General features: G+C 52.1%; 1 protein-coding gene across 4 annotated transcripts in view; it reads right to left on the reverse strand.

The window, feature by feature from the left end:
• The window catches only part of OPCML (opioid binding protein/cell adhesion molecule like), a 1053766-nt gene that overhangs the window by 13944 nt on the left and 1019158 nt on the right, over positions 1–20664 (reverse strand). For 3 of the 4 annotated variants that reach the window (XM_024756862.1, XM_024756861.1, XM_024756863.1), the window contains 3 exons: positions 3000–3137; positions 2449–2569; positions 1825–1976 (listed from right to left, as the gene is read on the reverse strand). In XM_024756862.1, coding sequence (XP_024612630.1) covers positions 1825–1976; positions 2449–2569; positions 3000–3137 — 411 coding nt within the window. Of the gene's footprint in view, positions 1–902; positions 930–1824; positions 1977–2448; positions 2570–2999; positions 3138–20664 lie in introns of all 4 variants that reach the window. The other variant, XM_024756860.1, reaches the window with a different exon arrangement.

Consider the following 20664-nt stretch of genomic DNA (forward strand, 5'->3'; position numbering starts at 1 on the left):
ATCGCCTAGTTGTCAGTCCTGGAACCCTACTGTCAGCCACATCCCGCCGCAGGCAACCCCACCGACTCAGGGGTGACGGCAGGGTCAGTGGCAGAGCAGCAACCCAGCCACACCTCTTCTAAGTTTTATCAAGACCTAGGGATGGACATTCACAGACAGACACCGAGGTGTGGGCAGAGCCAGTATTGATTCCAGACAGGGAGGGTGAGGCCCCATCTGGCACGTGAGGGAGCGTGTGTGTGTGTGCCCATGGTTCACACCCTCATCCTCTGGGCACACTCGCCAGCACTGAGGAGGGGTCTGGGTCTCGTCACTAGCTCTGCGTGCCTCCTGGGTCCTCCTCTTACCCATCTTTAAAATGGGGCTAGTCACCTGTCTTGCACGGAACTAGCTGAAACCAATAAATACTTGGTAAGCGGTAGATATTACGATGATCATTATGAATAATGACCCAAGTACTTCCATTTGAAAATGAAGCTTTCAGAATTAAGTCGTTAGCCCTTTCTGCCTTGGGCTGGAGGAATTATCCATTCATGCTCGTGTGATGTCCCCACGGAGACAGTCATCTGGTAAGCCACTTGGTGTCTAGGCTGGGCTCCCCTCGCTGCTGCTGCTTGCAAAGAGCGGAATACTCATCCCTCTTAAGGCCGCCAAGTAGAAGCTTATTGTTTGGGCGGGAGGGGGGGAAGCCCTTCTCCGGAAACATACAACGAGTGTGAAAGCCATCATATTCCACACGCTTGCTACCTAACCTGTGCAGACCAGCCCTCTGAAGTCTAGCCACCGAGGGAGATAGATAAACCAAGGAGGTGGAGCTGGCGAGCCTGTCTCTGAAGGAGGGTGGGAATCAAAAGCACAGGCATTCAGGCAGGCAGAGGAGGGAAGGAACATGCTGTACCCACCTGCCACTGCTGATGAGGGGCTTATTTCTAAGACACACACAGCAAAATGCACACACAATGCAGAGAGAAAACAAAAGACATAGATCACACATTTCAGATGGCTGGTGGACAAAGTTTAGTTCATGTCAATGCTGAAAGCTTGTTCTGGGTCTGAGGTCCACGTGAAAAATGAATACCTTTCCGTCCTATTCACCAGACGCTTCCCTCTAACCAAATCTCAGCAAATAAACATGCACGTACACACACGGACTATCGCCACAAGCTGGGCCTGGCCCGTGGGGTGAAATGTTGCACGAGGAGATGGACACAGCAGCGCGAGAGTTGACTGAGGGAGGGTGAGGTCTCCCGAAGGGCCACTCTGGAGGCCCCTCCCGCCGTGTGGGAGGGAGAGACCTGCAGAGAAGGGATGGCTGTCTCAGCTGTGGACAGAGCAATCGTCCCGATGAGGACTCAAGCCCCCTGCTCCGTTCATTTCAATGAATGGGAACGTGACATGCAGTCAGTCATGATGGCAGCAGGTAACTTGGTTTAAAATTTGATCCCTGGAGTCATCGACTCTTACTGTAGAGGGTATCTTAAAACTATATCTCATCTACCCCTCCGACCAATAGACAGTACTACAATCGACCTGTTCCATGGCTCCGTCTTGTTTACGGTAACCACTCTGCAACTTGGTTCAGAGTTAGGTCTATTCCTTTGCTGAGGTGCACAGCTCACCTTGCACGAGGCCAGGAGCTAGCAGTTACCTTGCAAACACCACGTACCGTGTGCCAGGAGAATGAGGTAGAGGTGCGTTTGCATCTAAGGTGGGGGGTTGAGCCCTATGGACGGACACAGGCCAAGCAGGGTGCGCGCTCCTCCCTCCCGAGTCCCTGCAGCCCCCCGCCCCGCCGAGCCCCACGTCCAGGCCTCCTGCACTCACCATACAGCGTGATGCTGGCGTTGGTATTCCCAAGCGTGTTCGTGGCCACACACGTATAGTTCCCATAATCCTTCTCCGAGACGTTGAAGAAGGTCAGTGTGGATATGTGGCCTCTGTTCTCAATCCTCACGCCGTCCAGGCCGGTGGCCAGCCTGCAAAAAAAGGGGAGGTGCGACGGGTTTGGTTGCGCACTCACAGTGAAGCAGCAGGCAGGAGGGTCCCGGGAAGTCCAGACGGCGCAGATGGATCCACGCACACACTCTCCTCCTCACAAAGCCCTTCCCTCGGACTAAGCCGGCCCATCTACCCTCCAGCTGTAAGCACGGCGGCCTCCATCAGGGGCCGAAAGGGAAGGGTGCCCACGCTCCAGGGCTGCATTCCCCTAGTCCTTGAAGACCACCGTGTCTACAGCTAATGTGATTCTGAAACAAGGTCCATCAGTTTTGTCCACTTCCCAGCCCCCTCCGTGTTTTGTGTCTGGTTCTAAAAGGAGACTCTTATAATGGAGGCTGTAATCAGTTTGCTTTGCCAAATCTTCCCCCTGGACTTCATCACCCTCCTTGCACGTGGGGAACGATCCATCAGCTCTGCTTCGGACATGCCCTGTTTCCGCTTTCAAGGTACCTGGTATCTTCCTTGAACCACTGGAACTCAGCCGTGGGCACTGCAGAGGCTTCACAGCTCAAGATGCCCTTCTGGCCTACGGAGACACCCGTGTTCTTGGCTTTGGAGATGTAGGGAGGGTCTGCAGGGAGATGCAGAGCGAGTCCGTGAGACAGGTGAGACGCACATCAGTCACGTGCCGTGCACGTCCCCCTTCCCAGCTAAACGATCACGTATTTTAGGAAGATGACTTCTTGGTTGAAGATACTGTGTTTTACCCCAGCATCTCTTCAAGCCTTCACACTAACCCAGAGTTCACGAGTCTCCCCATTAGCTAAAAGTCCTGACAGTCCATGGCCCTGGAGGTGGTGACGAGCACAGCAATCTGATACTGTATTTTCCTGCTGGAAACAACTTGGGTCTATCAGAAAATGACATTGCCGTTACCTCTCTGTCCCCTCAGTCCGCATGCCCTCCTTTCCCCTGGAACTCTGATGGGGGGGGGTCTACTCACAGTTCCCTCAGTCCCCATGCCCTCCTTTCCCCTGGAACTCTGACGGGGGTCTACTCACAGTTGACAGTGATCTTTACTTTCCGCACATCGGGGGCAGCAACGTCATTCAAGGCGCTGCACTCATACTCCCCGGACTGGTCACGTTTGATGTCGGAGATTTCCAGGTATTCGTCCTCACTCACAAAGCCCTGGCCGTCTGGGAGGAAAGAAACAGAGACAATCAAGAAACTGTGAAACCAGGGGCGTAACTGTACTCACAGAGCTTGGAAGCGAAGGAAACAAAAAGCCATAAAACGGGGGTTTGAATATCAAGTCAAAGATTCTGGACATTATGTTGGCCCCAAAGTAATTTTTTTTTTTTCTTCTTTTTTTTCTGCGGTACGCGGGCCTCTCACTGTTGTGGCCTCTCCTGTTGCGGAGCACAGGCTCCGGACGCGCAGGCTCAGTGGCCATGGCTCACGGGCCCAGCCGCTCTGCGGCATGTGGGATCTTCCCGGACCGGGGCACGAACCCGCATCCCCTGCATCGGCAGGCGGACTCTCAACCACTGCGCCGCCAGGGAAGCCTGGCCCCAAAGTGAAGAAATTCTCTGCTTGAGTCTTGGATCAATGGATTTTTGTCCAAGTCACTTTAACTTTTCAGACCATTTGATAAAAAGGGCGTATTATTTTTCTTACATGATAATTAAGAGAGTACATATGAAATACTGTGGCACGTTAGTAAGCTTTGATATTCTTAAACAGAATTGTTGTGGGAATAACTTTAGGGTATGTGAGTATGGACATCTTCATTTTTCACAATGTAGAGATGCCTTTGTACACAGAGTACAAACCACTAACTACTTGTAGAATGAATGTGAGAGTTTAACAGTTTGATACAGACAGACACAAAGCAGCCGGTTGGTTTCACACTGTCCTGGAGAAGATAAAGTGGAGAATGAATGAATGAGGAAGCTCTTCTTGCCTGCTATGTAGTAGGTGCTCAATAAACATTTGCCAACATAAAATAACCCTGAGATCCCCAGAACCTGGGGTGAGGGAGCTCAATGGGTGTAATACCCGGCTTTGTAGGACACTCTGGAGGCGTCATTCTCAGGCTTTTGTGAAGCTTGCAATTCATGATCCTAAGTACTCTGGGGCTGCAAAATTGACATTTCTTGCAGTCACTGTTACATGCTCTTTCACAATCTGACCCCTCTGCTTGCAAAGAGGACAGACCTTCTGTTTTAAAACACAAATGTCCTGAGGCTGTCAAAGCACCAGGCTCCTGTGAAAACCCAGCCAACCCAAAGGCCGAGGAGAAAGTACATCCATTTGCATTTCTTTTAAGCCTGATACCTGATTCCTTTTTATGCTCCCGGCATGAGAGCAAAATTAGTTTTCAGGATGATAAAAACACATTGTAACTTTTCTCACACCCTGTAGAAGCATAGCTGATCCAATGGTTGCTCGACAAACTAAGTCTGGGCCCACGATGGGTTTGGCGCAGGAAGTGGGGTGTCATGGGGGTGGGCTCATGGGCAGACACGAGGCCGCTGCTTTGGCATCCTGACTCTGCTCCACGGGAAGCACTGGGGTATCCCTACCACCCTGCCCCTTTCCCAGGACACTGGCTTTTCAGCTCCCAGGGCCTCCCTTGCCCCCATCACCCAGCCCCACCAAGGTCACCCAGGCTCTACCTTCAGTGTCTGGATGTTGGGAATCGAGGCCAACCCCAGAAGCTGTGGGGCTGCAGGCAAATAGGTAAACAAACCGAGTCACTCAGAGTCAGCTAGGAGCCCAATCTCACGCTATTCTTTGAAGGAAATCGTGCATCCGTCGGCCAGCCAAGCAGTCCACTTACCAGGGCACCCTCCTGGAACTTAGGCCGGTTGACAGGCCCCAGGACAAGCCCACAGGTGAGAATTTCAGGATCTTGGGAATCTGGTTGAACCCATGTGAGGACTGGCTGGAAGTAGAGGCGAAGGGGGGAAGTGGGGTTTGGGATAAGTCCACACTTCCCAGGCTGAGATCTGAGTGTCACTCCTGAATGGCACTGCTGGCCTATGCTGGTCCCAGGCACCAGATGGGAACTTGGAAAATTTTGAGGAAGATGCTCCAGAGTAGGTGCCTCCTGGGGCCCTGCTTGTTGGGATCTCAGGGTGGTGGTGCTGGTTATGACGCTCGACCCCAGCAGACATTTAATCACCCAAGCTGGTTCATATCTAATTCCTCAAAGCTTCCTCTCAAAGGAAGGATGTCAACATCCTCTCACCCTTTTTTCCTTATCTCTCTTAGACTTAAAGAATCTCAGAGTTGAAGGGGATTCTGAAATCACTTATTTCAGGACGTCTAATAAAGATAAAAATTGCCTCGCTCATTGAAATGATGCCGGTTGACCAATCTAAGTGGTTTTAAGGATTAAACAACAATAAAATCAGACAGACCAAAACGACTTTCCAGATTCAGTGTGCCTTTCTTGCGGTAAATAAATACAACAGGATGGAAAGGATGGCTCTCTCCTACTAAGACTCCATCATTCTTTCAAAATGTACCGCAGTGTATTTGCCACAGGTAATTAAACCCCCTGCACTTAACCAAACAGATGAGCTATACCTACAGTGGGGCTGGCAGGGCACACCCCAGACCCCAGGAAGCACCTGCTCTGGAGCATCTTCTTCAGCATCTTCAAAGTTCCTGTCTGAATTGGGGGAGTTGGGGGAATTGCTGGACAACAAGGCCACCCTCTGCAATGCGGGAATTTATCTTCACCATCTGTACCGCTGTTTTTATGGACTGTTATGTGACAGCAAAAAAAGGGAGGGAGGAAGGAACAGTGTTTCACATAAAATGGGGATCGTTACGATAATACTAGCTCATTAAGTGAGAAAATGAATTTTGTCAAGTTCTATAAAGTAAGCGGTTCTCGGGTTTTAATTTGCATATAAATTCCTCCAAGTTTTTATATCTATATCTATAGATAGATAGATTCTGATGTGGTAGGTCTAGGGTGGGCCTAGGGTTTTGCATTTCTACCAAGTGTCCTAGGATTTCCGTGCTGCTGGCCTGGGGCCCACACTCTCCACCAAGCGCTGTTCTCAGCCCGTTCTTACTCACATGTGCATCTGGGTCTGTGAAGGGGTCAGCGACGTTTCCTGCCTGCCCTTTGCGTTGAGATCCTCGTGGAGCCGGCATCTCAAAAGACACCCTCTCTCTGGAGTTGAGAGCTTTGCAGGGCACACTGACGCTGAGCATGTGGACCCCTGAAGCTACTTTTCCACTGAGTCTTTGTGATCTTACTGCAAAACACGCGCCCACTCGAACCCAGCTTTCTTTGCTAAGAAAGGGAAGATGTTGACACCTGTCCTCACCTCAAGTCCATGGAAGGAGACGGAGATGCTATTTTCTTAATTGCTTTGAATACTGGGTGAGATTTGTAAAGCACACACAATCTAGGTTGCTAAAGGCCTGGAGACCTAGGAAACTGCAAGGTGGAATGCTTTCCCTGCCCTCTCCAGTTCTGGTTGCGATGTAAAATCCTGATTCCATGCTGCAGAGAAAAGGGCAGGAGGGAACAAATGTTTGAATCCTGTTTGCTAGGAAGGCAGACTGCTGACTGGGCGGGGGAGGCAGAGGGGGGACCACAAGAGGGGCGACAGGAAAGGAGGGAGGAGGACGACGAAGGATGCACTGGTGCAAGGAAGGAAAGAAAGGCAGACGGGGTGCTCTGGACGCCATGGGAAAGGTTCTGAAGACACATTCAAAAGGGACTTGAAAAAAAGATAGCAAGCTTCAAGTCTGCCCCGCAGTTTTGCTTAATGGTAAGAGGTCCTGTAATAAGCCAGTAACCCAGAGGCATATCACCCTGCCCTGCGCATTCGGACAGCCCAATATAACATGACTGGAAGCAGAAGGAAGTGGGCTCTGCATCACTGGCTGAAATATATTTAAAAATGCGGGTTCTTTCTTTCCACGGAGGAGCGCTTTGAAGAAGATAAGTTCAATCCACTGTATTAGGAAGATTAAGATCTGCAAGGATACAAATGGGGCCATTTATCAGGGATGGGGGAGGTCCCTGGACTCGGACCCCACAGACGCAGGTCTCGTGCTTGGGGAAGGGCTGAGCTGGCCCCATAGTTCCATGGGCACAGGGCGGCCTCTTCTGCAGGGACACATATTCCGACCTAACAGTCACAGAGCGCAAGGAATGAGCAGAGTGTCCACGAGCAGGGTCTGGGCCATCTCAGAAACGGGGGAGCAGGCCACCCCTGGGAAGAAGGGTCCCTGGCCCGGCCGGCTGTCCCCGATGAGACCGGTGGCTATCTTACTCATCCCTGACAGTGAGAGAGGTGATGGGCTAGATGCCGTGGGTGGAGAGGATGTAGAAGGCAACGTCCTTGATTTGGGTGGTCCACAATCTCATGAGCCCAGACCCGGAGTGCTTTATGTTTTTTCTCCCCAGGCTCAATTTTTCCATTCTTAATTGCTTTTAGACCCCTTAAGTAAGGTATGGTGGGTCAGAAAGATTTATTAGAGACGGCAGAAAACTAAGCATTCAGGGATGAAGAGCTCGAAGAGGAAGTCCACAGTAAAACCCGGACGCTTCCTGACCCACTTCTTTTTTCTCCCTTTTCATCCTCATCCTTCTGAGCCAGCTGTTTCTCAGCCTTCACTCTTGGCCCAATTTTCCCTTCTTTTTTTCTCAGCCAATTCCTTAGAATTATAGAGTTGGAAGTACCAGGAGGGTCAAAGAAGTTAGCCTCTCACTTTTCTGGATGATTGTCCCTGACAGAATATCTGCCCCTCCGTGTGGATGTCCCCAGGGATGATTCCAGGGGTGGCCTATTCCTTTGCCTGACTATTCACATCATTCAAGAAATCCTCCCCATTTGGAGGCAAACCCTGCCCGGCTTCTCCCTTTGAAATGATTAGAAGTTGCTAGGGAGGTGCCTGCAGCCCAGCGAGGTGCCCCCATCCCCTCTGCCCTTCCTTATCAGCCACGGAAAAGCTGCCGCTCTATCTGGGGAAGATGCTTTGTGAGGTTAAATGCCAGCACCTGTCACAGCTTTTGCCATGAGACCTGTCAGGAGGTGACTCACAATGGCACATGCCTGGGGGCGGGCGCCCCAGAGAAAATGAGCGGGGTGGGGGGGACCATGGATGGAAAGAGGCATCAGTTCAGGGAGGCGAAAGCATCGGGAAGGAACGGCCACGTAAGGAGAACACAGATGAGCAAGAAAGCGGGGGTAGAGGAGACGCGGCCAGAAGGAAGGCAGTGGGCAGAGGCGGGGACGGAGGCCCCGGGGGGCAATGGACTCACACGGCAGGGCTTCTGGAAAAGCCAGAAATCCGCTTCCCTGCTGCCCAGCAAGAGGGGCTATTACAGACGATTCCTACTGATGCCGACCTTGGAAACTTGGAATCAAACACCTCAACGACCACGTGCATGCCGCTGACCTGCTAGACCACAACTGGGCTTTCTGATTGACCCTGGAAAATAAACAGTCTCTCGCCCACTCAGCAAAGCAGGGTAGCCATCCGAGGGATCCACGAGCTGATACTACTCCTGTGAAGAGTGCATGAGGCTTAGGAAAAAGTGGGGGTTCACTGGAAGGCTGTGTATTTGCCGGAAACCCTGCCCCCGGGGTCCGGAGCCAGATGAGGCCAAGGGAAGGGAGTGTCTGAAGCCGCCCTCTCCCTCTGCTTCTGTCCCTGAAGGTGTGAGGGACAAGACAGACGTTGTCAGGAGTGCACATGGGGGTGGGCGCCCAAGTCCTGTCCCTCGTCCCTCTCTCTCCAGGATGCCGGCCCATGGAACATAATTGCAGAAAATGAGCTGCAGGCAGATCAAAACCTCAGCTTCGGGCTTCCCCGGTGGCGCAGTGGTCGAGAGTCCGCCTGCCGACGCAGGGGACACGGGTTCGTGCCCCGGTCCGGGAGGATCCCACATGCCGCGGAGCGGCTGGGCCCGTGAGCCATGGCCGCTGAGCCTGCGCGTCCGGAGCCTGTGCTCCGCAACGGGAGACGCCACAACAGTGAGAGGCCCGCGTACCGCAAAAAAAAACAAAAACAAAAACAAAAAACCTCAGCTTCATGGCTGTCAAGGTGGCCTGCAATCTGGGCTTGGCATCCTAGGCTGACCCAGATCTTGCCCTTCTCCCTGTGAACCCAAGACAGCTGGACTGGTGCAACGCGAGGCCTCAGCCTGAGTAGGTACTGACCACAGGCCCCAAACTGGACCTGAGTGCCATGGCTGCCTTGAAATGGAGAGTCCGGGGTTAGGAGGCCCCCCTAGAACCAAGCGGAGTGTCTGGGGAAGGTGATGGGATCAGCAGTGCAGCCCTCACTTGTAGGCCATGGTCTTGTCCCTGCTTAACTGTCGGAGCAGATAACCTCACCCATTACCTGGGTCCCCCGTCTCCCACAGTGAGGGGGCCAGGACTGACGGCATGGGAGAGGAGGTGGGAGCTGCCTCCCCCTGCTTCCTAGGGGTCCCCTGGCGTCCTTCTCCATCACACACCTCCTGACACAGGAGCCTCCTTCTTTCGAAGGACAAAAACCTTAGAACATGCTCAAGTTGGGAACCGGGGTGAGGTTCAACACTTGGGATAGCTGGGCTCACAGGACCTCAGCCGCGCACCTCAGCACTCGCTGCCCGTGTGGTGTCATCCGCTCTCCGCTGCAGGCACACCGAGAGGGAATGACACCCCTCACTTCTCCGACCTCTTTGCTTCTGCATCTGCTCAGGCTGAACACGCGGCATCTGTCCACTCAGTACGTGATGGCTGGGGGGCTGGATCCCAGAACGCCCCCAGCTGTCCCTCTCTCCTCGCTCAGTCTCCTGTCTCTGCTGGTCTCCTCTGCACACTCTCCGTCCTCCCCATCCCCAGCCTCTCCCTACAACACCGCGGGCAATAAGCAACTCTGGGCTCCCCGCCGTTAATGCAGGGAGTGTGGACATGGCTCTAGCCATCCTTGGCTGCCCCCAACTCCCAGACACATCCCTTCTCCACACTGGACTTAACGAAAAGTGTGATGAACCCACTGTCTCATTTTCCCTTAATTAATATGAGCAACTGAACTGTGCTAAAGCCATTCTGGTTTGGAGACGGAGCCGCTGGGTCAATGTCTCATTTGCTGGCAGTGACAGAAGCTCTTTGTGTTGGGGTCTGTCGACTTTTCTCTGCCTGTGGCCTCAGGGACCTTCCCCGAGGGAGGCTGGCTTGCTGGCTGCCCCCCTGAGGCTGACAGTCTGCTGGCTAATGACGGGATCGGCGAGTCACTGTCCCAGTTAACTGGGCGTCTAGCGGGGAAAGGAGTCCGTTAGTAAGGCTCCCGGAGCTGGGGCTCAGACGGGTGCTCTGGCAGGGGTGAGTTTCCTAGATGGTTCCCATGTTCTGACGGGACAGGGGGATATAACACGAGGAGGGAAAAACTCTAGTGACTCGTGCAGTGGGACTGTCCAGAAGCACAGACTCTGACACTGGGCTCTCCTTACCAGGAGGACCAAAGCCAAGATGCAGAGGATGCGATGGCGGGGCGGGCAGGAGAAGGGGATGTGGAGAGCCTCTCTGCAGGGAGGTCTGGGAGGGAGGGGGCCTGGAGGTATCCAGGGTCACAAGGGCCCATCAGGATGACCAGGGAGCATGTGAAAGACAGGCTCTTGGGCTCGTGCTCACAGAGTGACTGCACTCCTGTGGGCGGGGCCCTGCATCAGCCCCCGGCAACCTTCTAACCACTGGACCGCCAGGGAAGTCCCTTGGCTTGGTTTTCCATATGTTCTCTCTGAGATGGGTTCATGAGGTGTAGGAAAAACCAGCACAAATCAGAGATTTTTGGAATCTAGATGATACTGTTGACCCAGAGGGAAGGGACCCGAGTGAGTGCCAGAGAAACAGCCAGGGTACCAGCGGGGATGTGGCCTGTGCGCTTTAAATGAAAGTTCAGAATGTGTGCCAGAGAGAGAAGAGAGGAGGTGGACACAGACAGACAGACAGAGATACAGAGAGAAAGAGGATGCAGAAGGCAGAGAGCTGGGATTTCATACACAGGCAGACAAATGGCTGAGGACAGAAGCTTGAATCCATTTGGAGAACAGGTTGGCTGACTTGGATTAAAAACGTAACTAACATTTATATTCTAAAAAGTATCTAAATATAAACAGACATAAATAGTTCAGACCAAAATGTAGAGGTTGAAGAAAAAAAAAAAATCCATCACTTTCAAAAGCTGAGCTTACACAGCTATGTTACTGACAAAATGTTAAGGACATTTGAAAAATTTTTGTTACATGTTTTCCACTTTTATTACTATTATTTGCACTCTGAACCAACAGGGTTATTTCAGTGTTAACAACTACATAGCGAAATGAGTTCTGTGCTTTATTCTAAATAAACTACTGCTTTAAAAAAAAAAAAAAGCTGATGAGGAGATGAGTGAGCTAGTGCTTCTTTCATGTCTATATGTCTTCAGACAGTCTGACCTGACCTTGCCGGCATCAGCCCACGCTGGCACCACGAGTAACCCAGACCCCGTTTCCCAAAGAAAACCGTATTCTGGAGAAATGGAAATGCCCCCGGGCCGATACAGCCAGTGGGTATCCAACACCAGTTCCCTGAGGACACTTTAGCCACCTGACTTTTTGAGCCCATGGCAAACCCTCCAGGGTCAGAATCTGTGGGGGGACAGGTGGAGTCCAAAATCTTCAAATTATTTCTATTTTTTCTTTTCCATTACAGTTTATGAGAGGATAGCGAATACAGCTCCCTGTGCTATACAGCAGGACCTTGTTGTTTATGCATCCTGTATATAACAGTTTTCATCTGCTAACCCCAAACTCCCAACCATTCCTTCCCCACCCCCTCCCTCTTGGAAATTATTTCTAATAATAGAGCAACGTAAGAGCGAATGCTTTACCTCTCGCTTGCTTTCGGGGGAGTTAAAACTTTCCTTCCACACCGCCTGCACCGGCTCAGTTCCCCGGGGATCGATGTATTTGCACAGCAATGCCAAAAACGCCTTTGTTGTTTCTATAGGTGGGCGACTGCATTGTTAGATTTGCCTGAACAGTCCCAGCTGACACCTGTCTTCCCAGTGTAATTACCGACAGTCACCTTCTGCTCTCGGTAATGTGCTGGTCTGGATGATAAGCCCTGCGCCCCGGTACTCCCCGCCCACAGAAAGGCCCGCATCAGGCCCCAGGGCTGTGCCCACACTCACGCCTGTACATCCAGCAAAGAGGCGGTGATTGGGTCCCAAACAAGGTGTGGCCCTTGCCTGTAGGACCCTCCTGGACGAAGGTCAAGAGTGGTCCCTGGGCTCTGCTCTCCTGGAGCTCCAGGCGCACCAGCTGTGTCTTCTCTGGGAGAACAGGGTGAGAGGCCGAGTGAGGGGTCAGCACTGCAGCCCCCGGCGGGGAAACCCAGCAGGGGCTCAAGGGCCCGAAGTCCCGGTGGGTCAGAGACAGGACGTGCACCTTCTGAAATGCTGTGGACGGCCCAGGCACCAAAAGCAGCCCTATTATTTGCACTCTGAACCAACGGGTTTATTTCAGTGTGGTTTTTTCCAGGCTTCTTGGAGGAAGAGCACAGCCGTATTTCTGCAGATGAGGTCCTGATGCAGCCTGACTTTTCCTCCTTGTTCCCTTTCTTCTCTTTTCTTCCCTCCGTTGTCCTCTCCCCATGTTAGCCCCCAAGGGCACGGCTGCATGGCAGTGATGCTAATTATCACTGTTCATTATTAATATTTGTGAAATCCTTATATTCGCTTCCAGGCAAAATGCCCACGAAGCCAAGCAGCCCTCGGCGTGCAGGCCACGCCGGAGTCAGCACCCATGTTGCAGAGCAGGGCCTGGTTCTTCAGCATCAGGGGAGACAGTGCCGCTCAGCTATGGCGGGAGCTGGAAGGGGAGGGCTAGGAGCCCTGTGCTCAGAGGGCAACGCCTCTGCCCAGGCAAGGCAAGAGCGCTTCCTGTGATGCGGGGGCCCTTTGGAAACTTTCTTGTCAAGGACTCTCCGTATCTGCACCTCGAGCTATTTCTAGGCAAGTCTGTCTCCCACCTGCCATCCAGGCTGGACTCTTATCAAGCTGACCTCTCACCAAAGGCATTGGTCTCCTTGGCCTCCCTTTTTAGCCTCATCACCATAGAGGTCACATTACACGTGACCTTCTATGACTCTGGGCCAATCATAGGAATAAGGGCTGAAAACCAATGAATCAGACATCAGAAGACCTGGGGTCTACCCTCTGTGTTGCCACTAATGGGCTGTGATTTTGAGGAACTGTTTTTACCATTCCAAGTCCCAGGTGTTTGGGTTGCTTTTTTTTTTTCTATCAAATAAAAAATAGCACCATATGACCTCTAAGGCCATTTGTAAATCTCACACAACTTATCAATACGGGCTATGACAAGGAACCCTAAATAATTCTTTAGTTCCTGAAACTGATGACCACGGTGTTGATGGATAAAACTCCAACCCCAGAAGCTCAGGGCCATTGGCCCCTAAGGAAACATTAGAAGGTCCCTGCGGCCGGGCACGTGTGCTGGGGAACCAACCTAGCCGCCCGCGCTCGGTCTGGGGTCTTGACGACGCAGACCCAAGGACAGAGACGCCGTGTGACTTCAAGGTGGCCCTCATCTGTCACCATGGTGCGGCTGCTCCATGATGGGGAGGAGAGAGGTTCTGACAGTTATGAAGGGCTGTGTGTGTCTGGGGGTAATGTCTCGAATTAATGGAGAAGATTAATAATTTCCTTTCCCTGCCAAGACTCCTATTCACGCCAATTTTGACAAGTATCTATTCTTTTTCCCTCCTCTAGATGGGCAGATTGGAATAATGTCTTACAGGTATAACTAATAATCCCCTTAGATGATTTGTGGCCCATTTGCAAAAGTGCACTCCAAATGCAGGACAGCGACGCTCTCTCTGCTTTCTGTCCTCCCCGCCTTCGCAACAAATATCCCTCCCTTGCTACGTGGCTCACCTCCTGATCCTTCCCAACCAGGGAACAGATGCTGGGCAACAGGCACAGTGAGGACCCCATGTTCGGGACCACAGCCCACCCCTCCCCTGTGCCCGCACAGCCAGAACCAGCAACGGCTACACCAGACAGACACAGCCACGGGATCTGAGGGGCCCCACGATGGGCAGTTTACGTGGCACCTTGACATGGCTCCGGGCTGCCCGGATAACTGGTAACTATTGCTGGGTGTGTCTGCAAGGGTGTTTCTGGGGAGATTAGCATTTGAATCTGAAGACTGAGTGAGGCAGACGCCCTCACTGATGTGGGCACCTCATCCAGGCCTTGGAGGACCTGAAAGGAACAGAAGGGCGGAGGAGAGCACATTCTCTGTCCATCTTCTCCTGCCCTCAGACAGCTGCACTCCTGGTCCCCAGGCCTTCAGCCTCAGGCTCTGGGACTCACACCAGCAGTGTCTCCCACCTTCCCCAGCTGAGGGCCCCAGGATAGGGAGTTACACCATCCACTGCCCTGGTTCCCAGACCTCTGAATCCCAGACCGGCCTCCATCACCAGCTTCCCTGCTCCCCGAGTTTACAGACTCGAGACATGGGTCGTCTCGGCTTCTAACTATCCAAGCCAGATCCTACAATCCAATCTGCTCTTATCCGGCTCTATATTTAATCGGTTCTGTTTCTCTGCAGAACCTGACGAATACAGGCCTAGGGGAAGCCAGAGGCTGAGGTTCTGGTCTTGGCTCTGCTACTAATTAGCCCCGAGCTCAGGGAACCCACTTCGCTTCACGCAGCCTCCATTCCCTTAACTGCAAAGGAAAGCGGCATCGTAGGTCCTAGGTCACCGTGCTGTTCCTGACTTTATTTGTGGCAGTCTTTCTAAGTAGGGTTGCTGTGCTCTTAACGTCAGTCTCTGGACAGCCTGACGATTCTGGGTCATGCCTTCTGGGTGAAGGCATGGATCCTCTTTCTACCCATGAAACCTGGGGCTGCCTCTGGATCTGGAAGGCTTGGGACCTGAAGGCTCAGGCAAGGGCTCCCAAGCCCCGGCAGGCCCCTCCCCAGGCCCCGGCTGTGCCCTCTCCCTGCCTGCCTTTGTTGGATTTCCTCACACTTTGTGGTCACATATGTGGTCACATATGTTAAACTGTTTCGAGTTTAACCCTCTTACCTGGGAAGGAAGGAGAGTCCTGAGAATTCCTAGATGTTTTTCCTACTGGCTCAGATTCCTGTGTTAGTTTTGTTTTTGTGACCTTAGGGGTCATGGAGACTCTGCCTTCTTGACAAACAATGTCAGTTCAGGAGATAAAACCAGGGAGGCCTGTGGACTTCCCTGACGGTCCAGGGGCTAAGACTCTACATTCCCAGTGCAGGGGGCCCGGGTTTGATCCCTGGTCAGGGAACTAGATCCCACATGCCGCAACTACAAAAATCCCACGGGCCGCAACTAAGACCCAACGCAGCCAAACAAGTAAACACTGAAAGAAAAAGAAGTAGGGAGGATTGTAAGGGTGACTGGGATCCAGGGGCAGGACTGGACCGAAGGATCCTGGACAGAAATGGAGAGGTTGGGAGGTGGTCTTTTGTGTCCCTCCACAGTGGGCAGGGCCTGGAGCCTGTAGGTGACAAGTAGCTGGACAGGTGGTGCGTGTAGGTTTCCAGGACCACCCTGAGAGGGAGATTCTGAGAATGGGTCAGGATGGAGTGTCAGCTACCCTGTAACGTGACCCTGACTTATCCTACTTACATGCAGCATTAGAGGTTCTTTCAGTTACAGAATACTGTTCCCTGATGGTAAGTCCTGGAATTGATGTAAGTAACAGTTTGGTATGTCCTTGGTTCCACATATTATACACACATGAACACACAGATACACGTATGATATGCGTGCATAACAGCAGAGAAACAATCAATTGGGAAAGTAAAATACGGAGCCCTTCCAATTCTGACACCAGTTCCTGACATTGAGCAACTCAGCACCAGCTGGGTGTCCGGCAGTTCAGCCCGCTTCTGACACTCTCTACCTGGAGCCCCTGCAGGACTGTCCCCCGACCCCCAACTTCAGATGCCAAATGCAGGTCCAGGTTGTGATCTGTGCTTCTGACCGACTGGCTCTAGATCGGAGGGTCTCACGACCCCCTCCTTGGGTTTGATTAATTTGATAGAGCGGCTCAGAGAACTCAGGGAAACATTTTACCGACTTGATCACCGGTTTATTAAAAAAGGATATAATTTAGAAGCAGCCAGCTGGGAGACACACGAGAACAAGGTGCAGAGAAAGGAGACTCCGTGCCCTCTGAGTCACCACTGTCCCTGAATCTTCACCTGTTCACCAAACTGGAAGCTCCCCGAACCTCTTTTTTTTTGTTTGTTTGCTTTTTATGGAGGCTCCATCATGTAGGCATGGTTGAAACATTGGCGGTTGGTGACTGAACTCAATCTCCACACCCTGGCCCCTCCCAGCCAGTGATGGGGGTTGGGGGCGAAGACTGAACGTTCCAACCCTCTAATCACAGGACTGGCTCCCCTGGCAAGCAGCCTGCACCTTTAGTGTCATCCAAAAATCACCTCATACACATCACAAGAGACACCTTTCCTCCCATCAAAGGAAATTCCAAGGGCCTGAGAAGCTCCATGCTAGGAACTGGACAAAGGCCAAATAAATATTTGTTGTTATAAATCACAGTACCACAGCCATCCTTTTCAAACTTTCATCATTACTTAGGAAACAGCACTCCACTGGGTCCAAAAGCAATCCCTAACTCTCTGTGTAAGTTACTTACCTAACCACCTTGGGCTTCCTGTTTTACCACCGGTAAAAATTAAGGATTAGATTAGATTATTTCTAAAAAAGTGTTAGCTCTAGGGGCTTCCCTGGTGGTGCAGTGGTGGAGAGTCCGCCTGCCGATGCAGGGGACGCGGATTCGTGCCCCGGTCCGGGCAGATCCCACATGCCGCGGAGCGGCTGGGCCCGTGAGCCATGGCCGCTGAGCCTGCGCATCCGGAGCCTGTGCTCCGCAACGGGAGAGGCCACAGCAGTGAGAGGCCCGCGTACCGCAAAAAAAAAAAAAAAAAGGGTTAGCTTTAAAATTTTATAATTAAAAGGTTGGTTAAAAATTTATTTTTTTTTTTTTTTTTGCGGTACGCGGGCCTCTCACTGCTGTGGCCTCTCCCGTTGCGGAGCACAGGCTCCGGACGCGCAGGCTCAGCGGCCATGGCTCACGGGCCCAGCCGCTCCGCGGCATGTGGGATCTGCCCGGACCGGGGCACGAATCCGCGTCCCCTGCATCGGCAGGCGGACTCTCCACCACTGCACCACCAGGGAAGCCCTGTTTCTTCTTTTTGAATTATTTTATTTATTTTTTTTATACAGCAGGTTCTTATTAGTTATCTCTTTTATACATATTAATACGTATATGTCAATCCCAATCTCCCAATTCATTCCAGCACCAATGTTTCTTTCAACCACTGATTCAAACCCTGTGTGCGCATGTGTGCAAAGAAAAATATAGCAAAATAAGAAATACATCTCAGCCTCATGAGGAAAGACAACGATATAAACAAGCCCAAAGAGCCTTGAGCTTAGCAAATCAGAAGCCAATTCATCCTGAGAAGAAAACAAGTGATATTTCCATTATTAAATCACAATTACAAAGCCAATCAGCTGCAGAAGAGGAGAAACCATTTCCATCAATTATTACTGAACTGAACATAATTTTTCCATCACCTGCAGATTGTAAATTGGGCTACACTCATCCAGGAACTCTTCTATCATAGGAGTTATTAATCAGGTAATAACTTTGTCGAATTAGCAAGGACACTGATGAGATGGTGGGGAAGTAGGACACAGGGAGCCGGGAAGAGGCATCCAGGGTAACTCCTGAGACCAGGCGCAGAGCCCTGGAGAAGATCCATGATCAGCACCTGTCCTCGCAGTGCCCCTGCCCTGCTGAAGAAAGCACTTGGCTCTGGGGTTTTCACTCCAGAGACTCAGCATGGGAACAGGCGACAGTAAGTCAACACTGCATCCTTTACCAGCTGGCTAGTTGCTGCCGCCGGAGGGCTCTGACGACTCCTAGCTATGCGGGTGCCCCAGCTTTGGGGCACACCTCTGTCTACTGGCTTTGCTGGGCCCTCCACTTACATCCCTACGTGAATGGGGGCTTTCAGTCTTGGTGGAAAGTACTGACCGACGGTCTCATCAGAACCGCAAGTAGATCTGCGGAGTACAACAAGGCACAGACTATGTCCTGTGTGCTCCTCCGATGTGCTGGGGTGACAACATGGGTCTCAGTAGAAAGTTCTGTCGATTTGGTGCCTGAGCAGGTTCTCGGGCCCTCTGTTTTCCATCTTCCTCTACCATCCACTTGTTAAAACTCCAGCCCCACGGGATTTCTATGCCATACAGAGCAGGCTTCCATCCGCCTAAATGGCCATGGGTTCGGTCCCTGCTTTGTAACATGGACAGCTGTTCTGCTGAGAAATCAGGGTGTGCTTTATTCTCCAAGCTGTAGGAAACCAGAAGGCGTGAGGGCGTCTTCTCCGCCTCATCCCCCGAAGCCAGGCTCTGTGAGTCCTGGATTCTGAGCTCACCTCAGGATTGTTAATGACTTTTGTGTCCTGGGGTCTAAAGCAGTTGCTAGGCACCCAGAAGATGATTACCATGCAGGCTTTTGTTTCAAAGAAACAGGAAAACAAACTGTCAGGCTGCGGAGGGGGAAGTGGGCCAACCTGGGGGTGGGGTGTGTGGAGGCATCTTCCACCAGCCTGTTGCGGAGGGTGGCTACCTGCGCATTTCCCACCCCAAAGCCAGTAAGTGACAGCAGCACCTCAGACAGGTGACAACGAAGCTGGATCCAGAAGCGGAGATGCACTCGCCCCCCTTCCCGCCCTTTGTTCCTTCATGCAGGGGATTGAATTGTTCCCACCACTGAGGACTGAAATCCAGAGATTGTTTTCTCAGCCTTCGGGATCCTCTAGAGAGAAAAGACAGCCCCCCAAACACGACTTCCACTGAACTCCTCACCAGCCGGGCTGGTGAAGGCTCGACAAATGAACTGTACGTGTAACGACGATTCTTGTAACTGAGTTTCATGGAACAGAAATCACATGGGTTACTCAAACGCTGTCTCCCCTCCTCTTTCCCCTGAGTAACTGATTTATCCTTTGGGGCTCAACTTAGATCTTCCACATTTAGGGAAGCCTGTTATACTAGATGTTTCCTCTGCAACCTTCCAGACGCACTGCCCCTTCTTTGTCCTGCTTTCTTGGGCTGTCTGATATACGTGAACTGGTCTACTTGGGGTGGCCAAGGGGAAGCCCAGCGAGTGGTCAGAGGGAGGAAAGGAGCTCAGGTGTGTGTTCCCAGCAGGTCACCTCTCACGCCTGGGTCACCTGGGTAAGGTGCACCGGTAACTGTGTCCCTCACCTGCTGCCTGTTTCAGCCTTGGGTAGAGCGCTACCCGTGGGCCTCCCCACACCGTCTCCACACCTCATAATAACCCCCTTATTAACCTGCCTACAATTGTTCTAAGTTAACAGTTTGAACCATCTGTTTCCTGCCGGGGGGGCCCTGACCAAGTCTGAGATGCCCCTGCCCTAGGCTCCAATAGAGCCTGTTTTGATCATTACATTTATCACGTTAGTGGAGTGTTTCCCAACCTGGTGATTTTACCCCAAAGGGGACACTTAGCAACCTCTGAGGACACTTCTGTTGCCAAAACTAGGGTTTGGGGAGGAGGTGCTACTGACACCCAGGAAGTAAAGGTCAGGATGAGGCTAAAGGCCCTACTATGCACAGGACAGCCTCCTACAACAAAGAATTATCTGTCCCAAGATGTCAACGCGCCAATTTGAGAACTCTGCCTCAGAACGTAAATGCCTGTTCTGTCACCGGCCATGTCCCACTCAGAGGAAGCCCAGTGAAGACAAGGACCATCCACCACGTCCCCAGCGGCATCTCCGTGCCAGTCCTGGCGAGTGATACGGGCTCACAGGGAGCTGTTGGAAAACATGCAAGTGAAAGAATGAATTCACGAATGAGACCCAGTCCTAGTTTTCCCTCGTCTCACTGTCCAGAGCTGGGGAGAAGACTGATTTATTCACACCTAAATATAAACCCAGCCAGAAATAACGCAATAAATGCATGCCATCTACACCACGCATCCGGTGGAAAGGAAAGGTTGGATACTGTTTAGCTGGGGGCAATGGTGCGAGGAGATGCCGCTGGGCTTGCAGCTCAAGCAGTGCTGGCCTTGAGATGCTCCCACTTCAACAGGCAGACTTGGAACAGCACATAAGGGGGAACAGCAGGGTGAGGTGGGGAGGCGGGAGGATTCTGGAGAGCGTGAGTTAGTTTACCACAGCTCCTCTGAGGAAATTTACTGGTAGCTCTTGGTTAGTGAGTGCTGGCTGCAGGGGAAAACTCTGCCCACCTAAATCACCTTGGGGGAATCGCAGTCATGAGCCAGCAGATATTTTCATGCTGTGCTTTCCCATCACACTTCTCACTGACGTGATTAGCAAGAAAAGGTGCTCACTGTGTGCGAAGCACATGACAGGAGCAGAGTCTGGGGCATTGTGGGGGGAGGAGTGGGGGGCAGTTAAGGTGCCGGGCTGGCCACGAGGCCACTCAGTGGACATCTATCGCTTGACCCCTCCTAAGCACACTGTGTGACCCGGGTCTCATTTGCCTGGTCTCTGGTTTTAGACTCCACACGACTAAAGAGCCACTTTTCACTTCTGCTGTTATTACCAGACCCAGCTTCTTCCAG

This window comes from Neophocaena asiaeorientalis, unplaced genomic scaffold, assembly GCF_003031525.2.
Source record: "Neophocaena asiaeorientalis asiaeorientalis breed wild unplaced genomic scaffold, Neophocaena_asiaeorientalis_V1.1 scaffold424, whole genome shotgun sequence".
Classification (NCBI taxonomy): domain Eukaryota; kingdom Metazoa; phylum Chordata; class Mammalia; order Artiodactyla; family Phocoenidae; genus Neophocaena; species Neophocaena asiaeorientalis.